Source organism: Zeus faber, assembly GCF_960531495.2.
Source record: "Zeus faber genome assembly, chromosome: 18".
In the NCBI taxonomy this organism is placed as follows: Eukaryota; Metazoa; Chordata; class Actinopteri; order Zeiformes; family Zeidae; genus Zeus; species Zeus faber.
Window position 1 is genome coordinate 29665139 of NC_137210.1, and position 19808 is coordinate 29684946.

Sequence of the window (19808 nt, forward strand, 5' to 3'; positions counted from 1 at the left end):
AGAGTTGAAAGACTCCAGTTAATGGACGATAAAGATAAAACTGCTAAAATGATTCCCACTGAGGATGTCGGAAAGAGTCACAAACAAACTGAAAAGAAAGCTTTAGTTGCTCCTCTGATGGAGGAAACATACACAGAGGCAACAAAACAACAAAAGGTTCATGGCGATTATGGTAGAAGTGTAGAAACATCTGTAGACCATTCGGAAAGTATTTCTCAACAGATACTAGACACTCCAACAAAGAGGAGAAGCAAAGAGTTAATCTCTGAAGCAAAGTCAAAAGTAGAAAGAGTGAAAGATAAAACTGCAAAGCTTTCCCCAACCGAGGACAAAGAAATGAGGAAGGAGCCATCTGAATGGAAGGGCTCAGTCGGTCCAGTGGAGGCAAAGGAGTTTACCAAAGCAAGAGGAACTGCCAGACAGTCACTAATGGCAGATTCAGACAAGGCTGAGGAAGTTTCTCCAAAGAAAATAGAATCCCTGAAACAAAGAGAAAAACAATTTGAAACAATTAAAGAGCTTCCAGTTGAAACTATCCAGTCCAAGACAGTCAGACTTAAAAATGTATTTGGCAAAGTCACTCCCATTGAAATGACAGAACTAGGACAGGGACAGGTTGAAAGACGAGTATCAGTAGCACCTGTGATGGACATTGCAAGTGAAAAACAATTGGTCCCGAAAGATGGAGATGTTCTATCTCATACATTAGAAAGTCTTGTTACACCTGGTGATCTGGTCAAGAACATTTCATCTAGAACAGAAGTCTCTGAGTCACATGAAGACTTTCTAGAGACAGAAAGATCCTCCAAGGAACCAGAGCAAAAGTTAGCCAAAGTCCAAGAGAAAACATTACAAGAGGTCCAGTCGAAGGTTGTCACTGTGAGAGACACACCTGCCAAAGTTCCCCCCACTTTAGAGAGGACATCTGCTAAAAGGGAGGCCAAAGTGAGAACTGTCACATCTGAAGGTCCATCACTCGAGTCTGATTCTCTAGCGAGAGTTCAGTGTTCAGCTGAAGAGACGGAAGTTGGGAAAGTGTCGCCTAAAACAGTCACTCTTAAAGACAAAATCACCAAAATGATTTCTAAGAAAGGCAAATTAGAAAGGACTGTAACGAAGGCCACAAAGGACAAAACTACATTTGAACAAGATTTAAGTAACACAGCAACTCCAAGAGATGCTGGTGAGAAAACAGATGCAACCTCAGATATTATGTTAGAAGAGATCCAGTCCAGTGTGGTCACAGTTAAAGATAAAACAGTTAAAGTTACTCCCATCAAGGAGATGAAAACTAAGGCGGAACAAATTCAAAGAAAGGCCCAGATTACACCTATGGAGGACAGAACTTCTACAGGATCATTAATTGCAGATGATACTTCCCAAAATAGCATTAAAACCGATGACATTGTCAAAGAAAGCTTAGTTGAAACTGAAGATAATAGAGTTGAAAGACTCAAGTTAATGGACGATAAAGATAAAACTGCTAAAATGATTCCCACTGAGGATGTCGGAAAGAGTCACAAACAAACTGAAAAGAAAGCTTTAGGTGCTCCTCTGATGGAGGAAACATACACAGAGGCAACAAAACAACAAAAGGTTCATTGCGATTATGGTAGAAGTGTAGAAACTTCTGTAGACCATTCGGAAAGTATTTCTAAACAGATACTAGACACTCCAACAAAGAGGAGAAGCAAAGAGTTAATCTCTGAAGCAAAGTCAAAAGTAGAAAGAGTGAAAGATAAAACTGCAAAGCTTTCCCCAACCGAGGACAAAGAAATGAGGAAGGAGCCATCTGAATGGAAGGGCTCAGTCGGTCCAGTGGAGGCAAAGGAGTTTACCAAAGCAAGAGGAACTGCCAGACAGTCACTAAGGGCAGATTCAGACAAGGCTGAGGAAGTTTCTCCAAAGAAAATAGAATCCCTGAAACAAAGAGAAAAACAATTTGAAACAATTAAAGAGCTTCCAGTTGAAACTATCCAGTCCAAGACAGTCAGACTTAAAAATGTATTTGGCAAAGTCACTCCCATTGAAATGACAGAACTAGGACAGGGACAGGTTGAAAGACGAGTATCAGTAGCACCTGTGATAGACATTGCAAGTGAAAAACAATTGGTCCCGAAAGATGGAGATGTTCTATCACATACATTAGAAAGTCTTGTTACACCTGGTGATCTGGTCAAGAACATTTCATCTAGAACAGAAGTCTCTGAGTCACATGAAGACTTTCTAGAGACAGAAAGATCCTCCAAGGAACCAGAGCAAAAGTTAGCCAAAGTCCAAGAGAAAACATTACAAAAGGTCCAGTCGAAGGTTGTCACTGTGAGAGACACACCTGCCAAAGTTCCCCCCACTTTAGAGAGGACATCTGCTAAAAGGGAGGCCAAAGTGAGAACTGTCACATCTGAAGGTCCATCACTCGAGTCTGATTCTCTAGCGGGAGTTCAGTGTTCAGCTGAAGAGACGGAAGTTGGGAAAGTGTCGCCTAAAACAGTCACTCTTAAAGACAAAATAACGAAAATGATTTCTAAGAAAGACAAACTAGAAAGGACTGCAACTGTAACGAAGGCCACAAAGGAAAAAACTACATTTGAACAAGATATTAGTAACACAGCAACTCCAAGAGATCCTGGTGAGAAAACAGATGCAACCTCAGATATTATGTTAGAAGAGATCCAGTCCAGTGTGGTCACAGTTAAAGATAAAACAGTTAAAGTTACTCCCATCAAGGAGATGAAAACTAAGGCGGAACAAATTCAAAGAAAGGCCCAGATTACACCTATGGAGGACAGAACATCTACAGGATCATTAATTGCAGATGATACTTCCCAAAATAGCATTAAAACCGATGACATTGTCAAAGAAAGCTTAGTTGAAACTGAAGATAATAGAGTTGAAAGACTCCAGTTAATGGACAATAAAGATAAAACTGCGAAAATGATTCCCACTGAGGATGTCGGAAAGAGTCACAAACAAACTGAAAAGAAAGCTTTAGGTGCTCCTCTGATGGAGGAAACATACACAGAGGCAACAAAACAACAAAAGGTTCATTGCGATTATGGTAGAAGTGTAGAAACTTCTGTAGACCATTCGGAAAGTATTTCTAAACAGATACTAGACACTCCAACAAAGAGGAGAAGCAAAGAGTTAATCTCTGAAGCAAAGTCAAAAGTAGAAAGAGTGAAAGATAAAACTGCAAAGCTTTCCCCAACCGAGGACAAAGAAATGAGGAAGGAGCCATCTGAATGGAAGGGCTCAGTCGGTCCAGTGGAGGCAAAGGAGTTTACCAAAGCAAGAGGAACTGCCAGACAGTCACTAATGGCAGATTCAGACAAGGCTGAGGAAGTTTCTCCAAAGAAAATAGAATCCCTGAAACAAAGAGAAAAACAATTTGAAACAATTAAAGAGCTTCCAGTTGAAACTATCCAGTCCAAGACAGTCAGACTTAAAAATGTATTTGGCAAAGTCACTCCCATTGAAATGACAGAACTAGGACAGGGACAGGTTGAACGAAGAGTATCAGTAGCACCTGTGATGGACATTGCAAGTGAGAAACAATTGGTCCTGAAAGATGGAGATGTTCTATCACATACATTAGAAAGTCATGTTACACCTGGTGATCTGGTCAAGAACATTTCATCTAGAACAGAAGTCTCTGAGTCACATGAAGACTTTCTAGAGACAGAAAGATCCTCCAAGGAACCAGAGCAAAAGTTAGCCAAAGTCCAAGAGAAAACATTACAAGAGGTCCAGTCGAAGGTTGTCACTGTGAGCGACACACCTGCCAAAGTTCCCCCCACTTTAGAGAGGACATCTGCTAAAAGGGAGGCCAAAGTGAGAACTGTCACATCTGAAGGTCCATCACTCGAGTCTGATTCTCTAGCGAGAGTTCAGTGTTCAGCTGAAGAGACGGAAGTTGGGAAAGTGTCGCCTAAAACAGTCACTCTTAAAGACAAAATCACCAAAATGATTTCTAAGAAAGACAAATTAGAAAGGACTGCAACTGTAACGAAGGCCACAAAGGACAAAACTACATTTGAACAAGATATTAGTAACACAGCAACTCCAAGAGGTGCTGGTGAGAAAACAGATGCAACCTCAGTTATTATGTTAGAAGAGATCCAGTCCAGTGTGGTCACAGTTAAAGATAAAACAGCTAAAGTTACTCCCATCAAGGAGATGAAAACTAAGGAGGAACAAATTCAAAGAAAGGCCCAGATTACACCTATGGAGGACGGAACTTCTACAGGATCATTAATTGCAGATGATACTTCCCAAAATAGCATTAAAACCGATGACATTGTCAAAGAAAGCTTAGTTGAAACTGAAGATAATAGAGTTGAAAGACTCAAGTTAATGGACGATAAAGATAAAACTGCTAAAATGATTCCCACTGAGGATGTCGGAAAGAGTCACAAACAAACTGAAAAGAAAGCTTTAGTTGCTCCTCTGATGGAGGAAACATACACAGAGGCAACAAAACAACAAAAGGTTCATTGCGATTATGGTAGAAGTGTAGAAACTTCTGTAGACCATTCGGAAAGTATTTCTAAACAGATACTAGACACTCCAACAAAGAGGAGAAGCAAAGAGTTAATCTCTGAAGCAAAGTCAAAAGTAGAAAGAGTGAAAGATAAAACTGCAAAGCTTTCCCCAACCGAGGACAAAGAAATGAGGAAGGAGCCATCTGAATGGAAGGGCTCAGTCGGTCCAGTGGAGGCAAAGGAGTTTACCAAAGCAAGAGGAACTGCCAGACAGTCACTAAGGGCAGATTCAGACAAGGCTGAGGAAGTTTCTCCAAAGAAAATAGAATCCCTGAAACAAAGAGAAAAACAATTTGAAACAGTCAAGGAACCAGAGCAAAAGTTATTCCAAGAGAAAACATTAGAAGAGGTCCAGTCGAAGGTTCTCACTGTGAGAGACAAACCTCCCAAAGTTCCTCCCATTGTAGAGAGGACATCTGCTAAAAGAGAGGCCAAAATTACAGCTGTCACATCTGAAGGTCCATCACTAGAGTCTGATTCTCTAGAGAGAGTTCAGAGTTCAGCTGAAGAGACGGAAGTTTGGGAAGTGTCTCCTCAAACAGTCACTCTTAAAGACAAAATCACAAAAATTATTTTGAGGAAAGACAAATTAGAAAAGACTGCAACTGAACAGAAGCAACTTCAAAAGGACTTTTCTGTTGCCCCTGTAATGGAGGCCCCAAAGGACATAACTACATTCAAACAAAATATTAGTAACATAGAAACTCCAAGAGATGCTGGTGAGAAAACAGATATAACCTCAGATATTATGTTCGAAGAGATCCAGTCCAGTGTGGTCACAGTTAAAGATAAAACAGCTAAAGTTACTCCCATCAAGGAGATTAAAACTAAGGAGGAACAAATTCAAAGAATGGCCCAGATTACACGTACGATGGAAGGAACGTCTAAAGGATTATTTGTGGAAAATCCATTCGAGGTTAAATGGACAGGCAAGAAAATAAGCAATTTAGAGCAAACCCAAGTTAGGGAACATTCAGGTAATGTCGTCCCCATGACCACAGTAACAGATTTCAACACTAATCAACAACTTTCATCAGCCACTGAAGAAATCCATCCAGAAAATTTGACAGAAAGCACTAGAACTTCTTGTCTGGAAACCGCCCTTGAAGATCCTCAGAGAGTGGAAGTCCTGCACCAGCTGCAAGACCATCCAGTCATGACGGGTGTTGTAAGAGGGAAGGCGGTTCAAGTGGAACCAGAAGAAAGGGAAAGTTTCCCTCTCAAAGCTTCTTCTAGAGGTACAGGGGGAAATCTTTCATTCACCAAACGCGTGTTTCATCAGAGCACAAAGCATTGTTCTGCACCTCTTCCCTCCATTTCAAGGAAATTGCACTTCCATACACCTTGCCGCCTTCACCTTCATGTCAGCAGTTTTCTCTTTCACTTCACTAATTTTGTTTTGGGCACAAACCTTTCCTGAAGAGCACTTTTTGAGACCTAATCCTGTCAAAAGAGACATGGTTCCCTTCATCGTGTTGTTGGTTGTTGTTTCAAACAGTGGATTCTTGTTCATGCTAAAAATGTCCTAATTGTTTCTTTGTTATTGGGTCTGTGTTGAAATTCCAAAAATATTATATATGGTAGAGGATTGTAAATGCAGTTGTTTCCTTCTAAACACTCCATCTCAAGGTGTGTAACTGGCAAACCTATTAGCTTGGATGGAAGTCTCCATAGCTGGTCGTCCAACCTGTTTTTGGTGTGACTTGTCCTTCTGCTTGTTTTCTCTGCATTATGAGTGTGATTCTCACTGAGGTCTCGTTCTATTTGAAGTGCCTCCGAAGGAAAAGGAATCACTTGCACAACCTAAAGAGCCACTGGCAAAGACAGCCAGTCCCCAACCAGGTACTCAATTCTCACCTTTTATTGTTTGAATGTGTTTATGTGGAACTCTTTGTGTTTGATTGTTTAAGGCATTCATAAATGAATGTCATTCTTGAGCAAATCTAAATCTTGTAGATAATCTCTAGATAATCTTCCATTATCTTGAAGCACCTCGAGATAAAAGCCAAGCTTTTGAAGAGCCCACGCCTCCTGTTGGAGTACAAGAAGAGAAAGCTGCTGAGAAGAAAGATATCAAGCCAGGTACTCAGCTATTCACTTCAGATATATTCCAATGCAGACAACCTACTAACACATATATGACACTTTGAGCATTCAATATGTATCTTGTAATTTAAGTGAGAAAAGCAGAAGCTGCTGCAAAAGTCACAGAACAAACCAGAAAGCCTGAAGTCCCTGACAAGGCCAATAAAGAAGAGAAGATTATTTCTCAAGAAGAAACCAAGTCAGGTATTCCCAAGGCTTCTTCCAGAATGCTCTTCACTCCTAGCGTTCAACTGATCTTTGGTTTGGTGATATTTCATTACTTTGGAGTAGATTGTCTCTGTGTGTCGGCTGCTGCTCTTCACTTTAATCTTTTTTGCCTGAAGTGAGCAAGCCGAGGCCTGAAGCAGTCGTGAAGCCTGAAGCCCAGAAGATAACAGAGACAGGTAGAAACACAGTCTGCTTGAGGTTTAAAATCCATCCAAGCACAGGCTCTTTTAGTTTATATTCCTGTCATAATCCTGACGTTTTGCTGGTTGTTTGTCCCTGTGTCTCTTTATTTGCCTGTGTTTTACTCTGTAAGTTCGTCTTTGCTGTGATATCTTTGTCCACGTTGTCTGTGATCAATTGGGTGGTAAATTCAGTAAATTAAAAACTGAATAAAAACACCAACATCTCTCTTTAAATAAATTGTAACAGTGATTTGATTGATATTGCTTTTCAGTTGTTATTGAAACGCCAGATATGACTGGTAATATTCTGTGTAATTTAATGTAAAAACATTAGTATCGGAGTGCCTAGGTTAGTTCTCAGTCACAGATTTGTGGAGCCGTGTTTAACCACCCACATCCATACCTTTCAGGGGGTTATTCTCTCACCTCTGCATTCAAACCATTATTTTGATAAATTAGTCGATTTGTCAATTGTCGTTAGTTTTGGGATTTTTCATATATGTATACATTCTTAATATGGGCTTATTACAACTTCACTAAAATTTGAATGTGTCTTTACTCCATTTTACAAACTGAGAAGTTTTGTTTTAGACTGCTGACCAAATGTGCTTGAAATGTCTATTTATGTTTAGATAAGTTGTGATGAGGATAAAGCAACACTTTTTACCTAAGTACCTTATCGCATAGATTAATTGACTAATCAAGGAAAGGATTAATAATTGATTAATTGATTATGAAAATAATGGTTAGTTGCTGTCCTAGTCAAGGATTCACATCTTGTCCCTGGCATCGACAGTTGCAAAGCTCAACTCATCTCACTAACTGTTGTGAAATCTGCGTTTGTACTAGATGAGACCAAGGGACCTGTCCAAGCTCCGGGAGGTGTTCAGAAAGGTATGTGCACTCCGTGCCATGACACACACCAAGTAGTACACATTAAGTACTCACTCTCACTCCTAATACAACCCAAGTGCACAGTACTCACTCTGACTCAAAGTACACATCCATTTTTATCACTCCACATAGTAAACAGTACTCGCTAGCACTGCTGGCACACACAGTACATGTTTTCTGCTGTCAGTCTGCCTGTATATCTCTGTTGTTTCTGTCCTCTTCTGTGTCTGTGCCTGTGTTATTTTTAATAAGCCTCATGTTATTAATTAATGTTTAAATCTATTCTGCAAGGTTAAGTTTAATGCTTTGTTGTGTGTTTTAGTGTTTGTGCCTGTGTAATCGGACTGAAATGTGTGAAACGTCAGTCTTTCTTGTGCTTAGTAATGTGAAATCTTTGCTGCCTCAGAAATGGTTCTCCCCAAAAGAGGTAAAGTTCAAGCAGAGGAAGATGGGACATTTGACATTCCTACATTGAGGAAAACAACCAAAGTCATCTCAGAAATGACAGAGGAACAGGAAGTTGTGACACTCAAGAAGATTCCATCAGTTCCCTCTGAAGAAGTAGAAGCAGAAACTCTTCTAAAAGCCTCCAAGACCGTTGTGTCGGATGCTGAGCACACGGTGCATGAGGAAAAGCCTGTTGAGCTGCTATCTACCTCCCAGAGAGCAGGGATAGAGAGAACACCGAGAGAGAAGACAGCCACAGAGAAAAAGCCAGAGCTTAAAAAAGATAAAGAATTTGAGCCCAAGGACTCAGCCAAAGAGCCATGGAGCCCCCGTAAAGAAACCCCCAAAGACCAGAAACCAGAGGAAAATATTTCTATTAAGAAAACTCCCAAAGTGGTAAAAGATGAGGAACCAGTCCCAACAAGTGTAGGCTTAAAGAAAGTTAAAAAGTTGCCTTCAGATGAACCAGAGCAAGAAATGGTCAAACTTAAACCACTTGACAGGCCTGCCAAAGCCACAGAGGAGCCACAGACAGACAGGAAGGAGAAAGCCGACCTGGAACCAATCTTTATCCAGAAAGATGAGAGACTCAGAAGAGACTCAGAACCCAAAGTTGCTCAGAAGAAACCTGATAGGAAGGAGGAGCAGCCAGAGGAGCGACAGCTGCCTAAACCACCAGATAAAAAAATAACTCCAGTAAAAGAGCCTGAGGAGGACAAAGTACTACTCAAGGGGAAGAGAGTCACACCGAAGGAGCAGGAGACGGAGAGTGTTAAACTGAAGCCTTTCTCTAGACCTTCAAAAGACACTCAGGAGGAAAATAAATCAGCTGGAGAAAAAGAAAAGAAGCCAACTGCTGACAGGCGACCTAGTCAGAGAGATGAACCTTCGAGAGAAGCAGAAAATGAGCACCAGCTCAAGAAAACGGAGACGCCCAAAGTTCCTGAAAAGAAGCCTGAGAAAGTGATGGAGGCTAAACCAACTCCTGTACAGAGGACAGTGTCTCCTAAACCAGCTCCTATTAAGAAACATGAGAAGACTCCAGAGGAGGCCGAGCCAGTAATACTAAAGAAGGGAGTTGAGGAGGCCAAGCCAGTGACGCTGAAGAAGGGAGTTGAGGAGGCCAAGCCACTGATGCTGAAGAAGGGAGTTGAGGAGGCCAAGCCACTGATACTGAAGAAGGTAGTTCCTCCAAAGGAGAAAGAGGAGAAAGAAGAAGTGGCTCTGAAGCCTTTTGAACAACTCAAGAAGGTTGAGCTGAAAAAGACGCCATCTCCCAAAATTGATAAACCAAAGCCTAAAGAACTGGAGTCTGTTCCAGTTGAGAGAAAACCAAGTGCTGAGAAAGTCAAAAGGATTCCAAAAACTCTTTCACCAAAAGACTCTGCTGAAGCCATAACTCTGAAAAAGGTCCCTAAGAAGCCATCACCAGAAGAAGAGAAGGCGGCAGAAGCAGGGAATCTTGTTAAAGGGAAGATTCCCATGGTGAAAGAAGTTTCTCCTGGCGCTGTGCAGCTGAGGAAGGTCTCCACCCAGCTGGAGGAGGAGGTGTTTGAAGAGGAGTATGAAGCAGAGGAGGAGTTGGAAGAGGGAGAGGATGAGGCCTGGGGCTGGGAACTGGTTCCCAGTGAAAGCTATACCTCAGAGGACTGGGAAGGTGAAGCAGGGGAGGCTGTGGATGCTCCAGGTGTGACCAGGAGAGGTGAGATGGTAGCTGCTCCAACTGACCCGGTGACGACTGACAACCTCCTCTTCATCCCTTAAATAACTTCAGCCCATTCCTGCTCTCATGCCTCCATCTACTTAATGTTGATATCATCATATTTTATACCTGGTGCACCATCTTCATCCTGTTGATGTTAAATATCATGTTTGGAAACCTGTCTGATCAACCTCTTCATCATCATGTCCCCATATGTCTATGTGTATTTTGTCTGAAATCCCATTATTTAATTTAAGATATTCCTTTTCACTGTGTAAAACAATGTCGTTTTCATGCTGTAATTGTCAAGCTGCACTTTGTCTTTATTATCAAGAACCATTCCCATTCATTTGCAGCTCCCTTTTTCACTTTTCATGTCATGATTTTATCTTTAACATTTCTATGTAGAGGACATCATATTATTTCCTGGCTTTACTGTATACGTAGACAACGGCATATCTACACATTATGTGCAGGTTATTCATTCTAACTCTTTCTGAACAGAGGGACAACCATCAGAGGAAGGAGGGAGAGGCAGAGGAAGGGGGCTGAAACGTAAGAATGACCTGATCTGTCTTTTCCCAAGACCAATGTGAATTGTGAAGAAATTCCAATCATCTCATATTGAGAAAGCTGCATAATGTAGATCTATATATGTGGAGATAGAATCTCTGGTGAATACAATTGGTAAAGATGCTGTGCCGTGATCTCTATTTCAGCCAAGCAAACCCCATCTCCTGGTGAGGGTGGCAGGGGCAGAGGTCTGAGGCCTGGTGGAAAGGGCCCATCGCCACCAGAGGATCCCTTCGGAGGATTCAAGCTCAAAGCTGTTCCTCTGAAGTTCATCAAGAAGCTTCAAGACATTGTGTTGACGGAGGCTGAGTCTATTGGCTCCGCTGCTGTGTTTGAGTGTGAAGTTTCTCCATCCACCACCATCGCTTCCTGGATGAAGGACGGCAGCAACCTCCGTGAGAGCCCCAAACACAAATTCACATCAGATGGCAAAGACCGCAAGCTGAACATTATTGATGTTCAGCTTTCTGATGCTGGGGAATACACATGTATAGCCAAGAACGCTGGCAAGGAGATCTCATGTACAGCCAAGCTCATCGTTGAAGGTATTTAAAGACGTTCTCTTAAAAGTTATCATCGAAAGCAGATGCATTAATAATCTGTATTCAACGACTGTTTCTGAACTAATTTCTTTCCTCTGAAAGAGCTGCCTGTGAAGTGGATCAAGGAGCTGGAAGAGGAGACCTCAGCCCTAAAAGGTCAGCCTATCTATATGACCTGTGAGCTGAACAAAGAGAGAGATGTGGTCTGGAAGAGGAACGGGGAGCTCCTCAAGAAGAAGACTGGCAAGGTGGCCATCAATATCATTGGACTGCAGCACGCTGTGACCATCCAGAATTCCGCTGAGGAGGATGCTGGTCTTTACACATGTGAAGTGGCCAATCAGGAAGATGTCAAGACGACGACGAACGTTAAAGTGATTGGTAAGCAGGGCAGAATTAAGGGAGTCCTGGTAATGGTCTATGAGGTGAGGTTATACTCAACATCAAATATGAAAGAAAAGTGACTTTCTGATGTTCTGACACATAGCAGATTCAAGATTCAAGATTCAAGATTCAAGAGGTTTATTCGTCACATACATATACATACTTTCATACATATACATACTTTCATACATATATGCAGTGAAATGTCAACGCAACGCACCCAGTGATTACACACAATATGTTCTAGACTGAACACAGTAGCTACCTAAAAAATTCTACTTGACTAATTAACTGATTCCTAAAACGTAATGCAGTAAGTTGAATACTATAGAATAAAATAAAATATATAAAGAATAAAATAAAATAAAATAAGAACTCAAGGGTAATGCAGAGTGGGGGTGCAGAATAGATAAAGGGAATAGGCTTATGTATATGGGATAGACTATTTATGTATATACAGATATGTGCATTAAAGTGGCATGTGAATAAAGTGAGGTAGTGTTTGTGAGATATACAGCACAGGATACAACAGTACGGCGCAGCAATATGATAACACTGAACCCAGAACAGTGACACAGTATGCGGTACAGTATGCTACATACAGTACAGTAGGTAGTGGAGCCTATGTGTGTGGCTCAGTGAGGACCCGTGGTGAGGTCAGCGTTGACACTTCTTATTGTTTGCGGAAAGAAACTCTGTCTCAGTCTCTCTGTTCTCGCTGTGTGACTGTGGAGGCGCTTGCCTGACCACAGCAGCTGGAACAGTCCGTTGTTGGGGTGGTGAGGATCCTTCATGATGCTGCAGCTCTGCTACTACACCTCCTGGTGTATAAGTCCTGCAGTGAGGGGAGGGTAGTTCCAGTGGTACGTTCAATTGAAGGCACCACCCTCTGCATTGCCTGCCTGTCCTGAACAGTACAGTTCCCAAAGCAGGCAGTGATGGTGCCTGTCAGGATGCTCTCCACTGCTCCACAGTAGAAGGACTTGAGGATACTCACCGAGACCCTGAGTTTCCTCAGCTGCCTGAGGTGGTAAAGATGCTGCCTCTCCTTTCTCACCAGAGTGTCTGTTTGTAAAGTCCATGTTAAATCCTCGTATGGATCCTCGTAGTATGTTAGATGTCTCTAATGGAGAAAGTCAGATTCAATGTCAGTTATTCCATTCTAATGAGTCCGAACAGTCTGTCTGTACTGTTCAGTAACTACTGATCAGATTGTCTCACTATCCGTTGCTAAAATGCTGCTAACACGGGAAGTGCTTTCAGTGGGTGTCATGGTGGTTCAGTGGATAGCGCTACTGCCTCACTTCAAGAAGGTTCTGGGTTCGACTTGACTGGTGCCTTTCTATGTGGAGTTTGTATCAACTGCAGCATAAATTTTGTATTCCACAGTTTCCAGGGATAGACGAGCTGGACAGGACCTTGCCTTTATCGTTAAATAAATGTTAAAGATATTTGTCAAATTGTTAGGAAGTTGTAGTATTTTATTCCTCACGGTACATCTGAAGTTACTGTGAGAATGTAAAGGTTGTTGCTCTGATTCCTCAAACAGAGATTGTTAAAGATTGGATCGTAAAGCCTCTCAGGGATCAGCATGTGAAACCCAAAGCTGCTGCGACCTTCAAATGTGAGCTCTTTAAGGACACTCCCAACTGGAAGTGGCTGAAAGGAGAGACGGAGATCACCCCATCTGATAAGGTGGAGGTGAAGAAGGATGGAAAAGAGCTCACGCTGACCATCAAGAACTGCCAGCCTAACGATGTGGCTGAGTACGCCATGGAGGTGGAGGGACGTGTCTACACCGCCAAGCTGACATTAGGAGGTACTGTCTGTCTATCAATCTTTCCGTCCGTTTATATATCTAGATAGATACCTTGCTTATCCTTGGAGGATCTATCTATCTATCTTTCAGAAAGGGAGGCTGAGGTCTTGAAGCCCCTCTCCAGCATGGAGGTTGTGGAGAAGGACGACGTCACATTTGAGACAGAGATTTCAGAGGACGACGTTCCAGGAGAATGGAAACTGAAAGGAGAAGTGCTGACCCGATCACCGGTGAGATGGGATTGATCAATCAATCACTGAACCTGTCCGTCAATCAATCAGTCAGTCAGTCTGCCAGGCAGCCAGAGAGGCTGTTTCTGCCTGAATAGTTTTTCTGGAATATGAATATTGTCTTTGTGTGTCCCGATCAGACGTGCGACATCCGTGCCGAGGGAGCGAAGCGTGTCCTGACCCTGAAGAATGTCCAGCTGGACCAGGCAGGTGAAGTGTCCTACCAGGCTCTGAACGCCGTCACCAGTGCTATGCTAACAGTCAAAGGTAAGCAGTGCTGCGGAACCATCTTGGCTTCCAGGGTTCAGTGTGAAATCAGCAGACATGTGACAATTCTTAGCTGTAATGTGTGTATTAAATCTGCTGATTTAAGCCGCAGACCAAGGAGAACAGAAAAAAATGGTGATTTCAAAATGGCTTCATTTTTGGAAGAGGATCCACATATTTTCTTTGTCATGTCCGTCAGTCATTCTGTGTGTTCCATGTTAAACGTTGTCTTGTGCTTTTAACACCTGACAAGTTCAAGGAAATGGAAGTCAGTGTCTCCAGTGTTGACGTCTCCACCATATTCTGAATGTTCAGTATGGTGCCGTGTGATCGTACTATGTACGTTTCTGTGTTTTATCTACGTCCAGTGGTCAGTTGTTCATGCACATCCGGCCAGTCAGATTCCGTGGCTTCAACCAGACGTCACCCTGCTGTTTAATTGTCATGAAGCCAAAAAAAATCAAGAAAGAATCACAAGGATCAAGTGGGGCACTGAAGAGGACAAGACGGATCAGTCCTGAGTCCCGTTGCGTCCCAGTTAGAACCAGAACATGGGCAGATGACTCCCAGTCCGTTGAGTCCTGATTAAAGTCAAGATGTAACAGGACCTAAGTAAATTACTCTTTAAGTCCTGCTGAAGTCCTGCTGATTCCTGATTAAGATCAGAATGTAATGACAAGATTTCATCCTGCCTCGTGATTTCAGGACTCGCTGGTGTACACAGACAGGAAGAAATACTGCTTCACGGGAAGTGATGCAGTTTAAATATCAGGAAGAGCCTGACCTGGAGATAAGCAGGGGTCTGACTGTGCTGGAGCTGAGTGTGCAGAACCTACTGGCCACAAACTACACAAATGTGTTCTGTTTGTCCAGTTACTGTGTTGACTTATGTGCTGATCTGTCTTTGATAATCGCTGTTCAACCTCCCAGAAATCAAGATGGATTTTGTTGTTCCTCTGGAGGACGTTTCTGTGCCTGAAAAAAAGCAGGCTAAGTTTGAATGCACCATCACAAAGGATGTGGCTAAGGTCATGTGGTACAGAGGGGCTGACATCATCACCCCAGATCAGAAGTATGACATCATTGATGATGGAAAGAAGCACATTCTGATCATAAATAGCTGTGAGTTTGATGACGAGGATGAATATACGGTCGAGGTTTTGGGCAAAACCTCCACAGCAAAGCTGACAGTGGAGGGTAAGTGCCGGGGGAACATTCCTGACAGAAGGTCCATCGCTCAGCTCCTCTTCTTAACTAACTCCTGTCAACTTTGTCCTACTAACGTTACTAATGTTTTAGGTATAAGACTCAAATTCATCACACCCATAAAGGACCAAACAGTGAAGGAAGGCAATACAGCTCGCTTTGAGCTGGAACTCTCTCACGAAAACATACCGGTCACATGGTTCAGGAATGATGTTAAGATCCATCCGAGCAGAACTGTGCTCATGCATGTAGACGGAAAGAAACACGTCCTAGAGATGAAGGATGTGACTCTCGATGATACCTGCCAGATCAAAGCAGAGGCCAAAGGAATTCCTTCGATGGCCAATCTGACGGTCATAGGTAAACTGTCTTTGTCCCGCTCTCCCAAAATGTCCACCCTGTCACACCCAGTCGCACGACTCCTTACTCTGCAAAGTCAATCCTGTTGTTTGTTGTGTGTCTTGATTGTGTCCAGTGTTTTCTCTGTAATTTGTCTGTCTCATTTGTGTTATATTTTCATATATGTATGTGCAATACGTTGAGACTGAGGTTCATGTTAAAACAACGTATGAACTACATACTGGGAGTGACGCCGCATTTCCCCGTTTTCAGAGGGTGATGCTTACTTCACCATTAAGCTGCAGGATTTCACGGCGTTGGAGAAGGACGAGTTGGTTCTTGAGTGTGAGCTCAGCAAAGACGTGGATGTCTTGTGGTACCATAACGATAATGAGATCAAACCCTCTAAGGGGGTGACGGTTAGAGCCGAGGGCAAATGCAGAATCCTCAGCATTAAGAGAGCTTCCAAGCAGGATAAAGGACAATATGTGTGCGACTGTGGAACAGACAAGACGACAGCGGCACTGAACATCGAAGGTATCACTCAGAATGCTTCCTCCCTCATCCTTTTTAGAAGGTTGTTCCATAGTCAAGAAAATCCTCTGCCATCATTCTCCCATCATCTGCTCTGTGTGCTGGAAAGTCTCACATCTCAACCACCTTCCTTACCAGCTCAAGCTGTCATCACCTCCCGCCTCATTCTTCACGTGGTCTTTTCCTGCATCTGACTTCACTCTGTGTTCGTTCCTAACTCCCCAACCAGGGTGTGTCTACCGGTGGAAACACACTACATGGCTTACTCAAACCTGAAAGCAAGTTTACCAACAGCTACAGCGCTCGGAGCTCAGGGCTGTACAGGCAAACAGTGATGTTTCAGCTTCAGCCCAGTTGGTGTGAAATCTGGCTGACAGTCACGTAGTGTCCTTCCACTTCCATGTTATCTATCCACTTTCTCTTTTGTCAGTCATCATTGTGTTTATCACGCTTTAGAAAGCTGGTCAAACTGCCAAATCTTAAGGCTACAATCTCCATCGTCCATCAAAACCTCATCCCTGACTCCACCTTCTTTAGATCTGATTAGTATGACTAATTTAAATCCATTCAACCATTCTCAGGAAGCATTGACTCTGCTATTTAACTATTGTAGACATGGTACAGAGCCAGAGAAGTGTTCTAATGCCTGGAACACTAAAGCTGAGAATCAGGCTGATTTCTGAGCTTCATTTGCTGGTGGAGGTGTTACAGATGGACTCTTAACAATTCCAGTCCAATCGCCCGCTGATCAGTTCAGACCAGATCTTGAATCATGAAATCCAATATAATATTGTTATTCATGTTTCTGATTGGGACAAGCCTGTTAATTCCCATCGCTAACCCTAACGAACATTCCACGCTTTAGCCCCGCGCCACATAATCCTCTCCATCTCCATATGGATACACATGTTCCTCTACTTCATGTCCACCTCTGTGTCTGTTTTCGTTTAATGTGAAGTCCAAAGGTTTGAACATCTTTAACTTGATTATGTTCCCGCTTGTAAATGTCAGCTCGCCACATCAAGGTGGTGCGTCCTCTCTATGGGGTGGAGGTGTTTGATGGAGAGACGGCTCGTTTTGAGGTCCAGATCTCTGAGGACGATGTCCACGGCCAGTGGAAACTGAACGGAGAAGTCCTCAGTCCTTCTGCTGTATGTCCCATCAAAAAACTTCTTTCTACACTTTCTTTTAGCCATTGGTCCATTCACTTTCAGTTCAATACATTTAGAAACCAAATTTCCTTCTAAATCAACATCAATGTGAAGGATTTGGTTACTTATCCTTTTACAAACAAATATGATGGTATCACCCTTAACTTATTACCATCTACTGGCACTTTTACTTGAATTAAAGTGAATTGAGAAGAGTCGTTTGCAACCCCGCTCAGTGAATCTTATACTTTGATTCACATCCTCTGAACCTTGCTGGACCATCTGCAGGATGTTGAGATTGTGGAAGACGGAGCCAAACACACTCTGATCCTGTACAACTGTAAAGTTCCCCAGACCGGAGAGGTGGCATACGCTGCTGCCAACGCCAAGTGCTCTGCTAACCTGAAAGTGAAGGGTGAGCTTTCACTCTGTGCTGCTGGAGTTTCTTCAGCAATCAACTGCTTGAGGCCACGTCTTTTTTCACATTCTGGCGTTTTATTTGTGTTATTTATTTTTTGCTGCACACAAAAATCTTGTTATTGCTTTCCAAACTGCAGTGCTGATTCCCTGCAGAACGGTGAGCATGGTATCAGAATCACTGTTGCATTTGGAAACCAACAACATTGTTTTATGTGTTATGTCGATTTTTTGTACCTCTTCCCAAACTTACCCCCTCACTGTGTCTCTGACACCATCACTTCATGTCCAGTTCAAGCTTAACCTTGTTTCTCTGAATTGACAGAAATTCCGGTCTCGTTCATTACGCCGCTCAGCGATGTGCACTTGTATGAAAAAGACGAGGGGCGATTCGAGTTGGAAATTTCGAGAGAGCCCAAAAACTTCCGTTGGCTTAAAGGGTCTCAGGAGCTTTCAGATGATGACAAATTTGAGCTTGTGGTGGAAGGCAGGAGACACGCTCTGGTGGTGAAGTCAGCCAGATACGAAGATGAAGGCAAATACATGTTTGAGGCGGAGGATAAGAGGACAGCGGCCAAGCTAGTCATCCAAGGTACCGCAAGACCATACGGCTGGCATTGATCCCATTCAAAACACATTTTAAAATGACAAGTATAGAAAACAAATTCCTTTCACTTATTTTCTTGTATTCAGGTATTCGCCTCGAATTTGTCAAGCCTATTAAGGACGTGACGGTGAAGGAGCGCGAGACTGCCCAATTCAGAGTTGAACTTTCCCACGACAATGTCCCGGTGGTCTGGTACAAGAATGAGCAGCGCCTGCACCCCAGCAAGGTGGTCCACATGTCAGAGGACGGCAAGCTCCACACACTGGCCTTCAAGGAGGTCACCATTGACGACACGGCCATGATCAAGGTAGAAGCCATGGGCAAGACATCCGAGGCCATGCTCACCGTACTAGGTGAGTGTCATCTGCATATTAACACCAATCTGGTGGTTAGGTGGAATCTTAAATCGCAACAGATGTCAATATCAGCAAAAAGAAAATGTATTTACCAGCTCAAAGGCCACAACTGCTCAATAATGCTCTCAATGTGGTCGGGTTAGGTATTTTTTCCATGTTTTACCTTGGTTTTGTTGTGTTCTCTGCAGAGGGAGATTCATACTTCACCACCAAGCTGCAGAACTACACCGCAGTGGAGAAAGACGAGGTGTCGCTGGTCTGTGAGCTCAGTAAGGCTGTAGCGGAGGTCAAATGGTTCAAGGACGGTAAAGAAATCACTCCTTCCAAGGACATTTCCATCCAATCTGATGGCAAGAAACGCATTTTGACGATCAAGAAGGCGGCAAAGTCCGACATGGGAGAGTACAGCTGTGACTGTGGCACTGACAAGACCACGGCCAAGCTGAACATCGAAGGTAAACTCTCCGATGGAGCCAAACTTCAGAGTCTCTCCACTCCTGCCAAATCTCCAGGCTGCCATCTCCCTCACTCTTCCACCCAAACTTCATCCATACCGCCATCTGAAACGTCGTCCATCAGCCCTTCTCTTTGTTTGTTTGTCTTTCTGTCACTCGGAATGTCCTTATCTGAGCAACACTGACAATCCCCCGACCCTATAAAGTCTTTAGGGCTGCATAAGGTCACATTATAGACCTTGACAATTGACAATTGATATTGGCAATTTATCATATTTATTGATGATTGATAAGGCTTTCCAATTCTGCCTACCTTGATTAAGTAAAGGTTAAATAAAATAAATAGAAATCTGTGTATAACTGATTACAAATACCTTGTGTATTTGTAATCAGTGATGCCCATTTATACATAATTTATGCCTTGTCATTTATTGATAATATATGAATATACGCAATTTACAATTTATTTTATTAGCAATTTCCAAATGCCCTCGTACTGTTCCTAGTGTGAATGCATTATAAGGGTGTTCATACAAGTTTAGTAGTTGCTTTATGGGGTTGGCTGATTCTCGGGTGTTGTTTGGGTTGCTGCGGTTTTGTAAGACGCTCTGGATAAGAGTGCCCGCTTCCTGCTCTGTGTTGTCTGCTCTACTCTCGTGAAGCGCCATTCAGGCCCCCGGATCCATGTCATCGTCTTCCAGTATCATCATCACATTCAGACCTTGTTTGTCTTGATAGCTAGGTTTCTGTGTCAATGGACGATAAGGCAATACCAGAGTTATTTATGAAAAACTGTAGTTTAGGCCTTATATGATGCCAATCAATGTGACGAACCCGAGCTGGATTCCG

The 19808-nt window shown here is 42.8% G+C and overlaps 2 protein-coding genes across 2 annotated transcripts in view; both read left to right on the plus strand.

Annotated features, from left to right (window-relative positions):
• ttn.2 (titin, tandem duplicate 2) overlaps positions 1–19808 on the plus strand; it is a 211128-nt gene that overhangs the window by 79180 nt on the left and 112140 nt on the right. Inside the window, exons 92-101 of the mRNA XM_080018974.1 lie at positions 6531–6623; positions 6720–6830; positions 6971–7030; positions 7886–7930; positions 10584–10634; positions 10799–11197; positions 11297–11575; positions 13128–13397; positions 13488–13627; positions 13768–13894. Coding sequence (XP_079875100.1) covers positions 6531–6623; positions 6720–6830; positions 6971–7030; positions 7886–7930; positions 10584–10634; positions 10799–11197; positions 11297–11575; positions 13128–13397; positions 13488–13627; positions 13768–13894 — 1575 coding nt within the window. The remainder of the gene's footprint in view (positions 1–6530; positions 6624–6719; positions 6831–6970; positions 7031–7885; positions 7931–10583; positions 10635–10798; positions 11198–11296; positions 11576–13127; positions 13398–13487; positions 13628–13767; positions 13895–19808) is intronic.
• Positions 14833–19470, plus strand: LOC307244340 (obscurin-like protein 1; the record flags this gene model as incomplete). Its single annotated transcript, XM_080019489.1, has 9 exons — positions 14833–15091; positions 15194–15460; positions 15713–15976; positions 16985–17124; positions 17413–17539; positions 17867–18133; positions 18235–18501; positions 18693–18959; positions 19466–19470. The coding sequence occupies 9 exons, from the start codon at positions 14833–14835 to the stop codon at positions 19468–19470; spliced, it is 1863 nt and encodes a 620-aa protein (XP_079875615.1).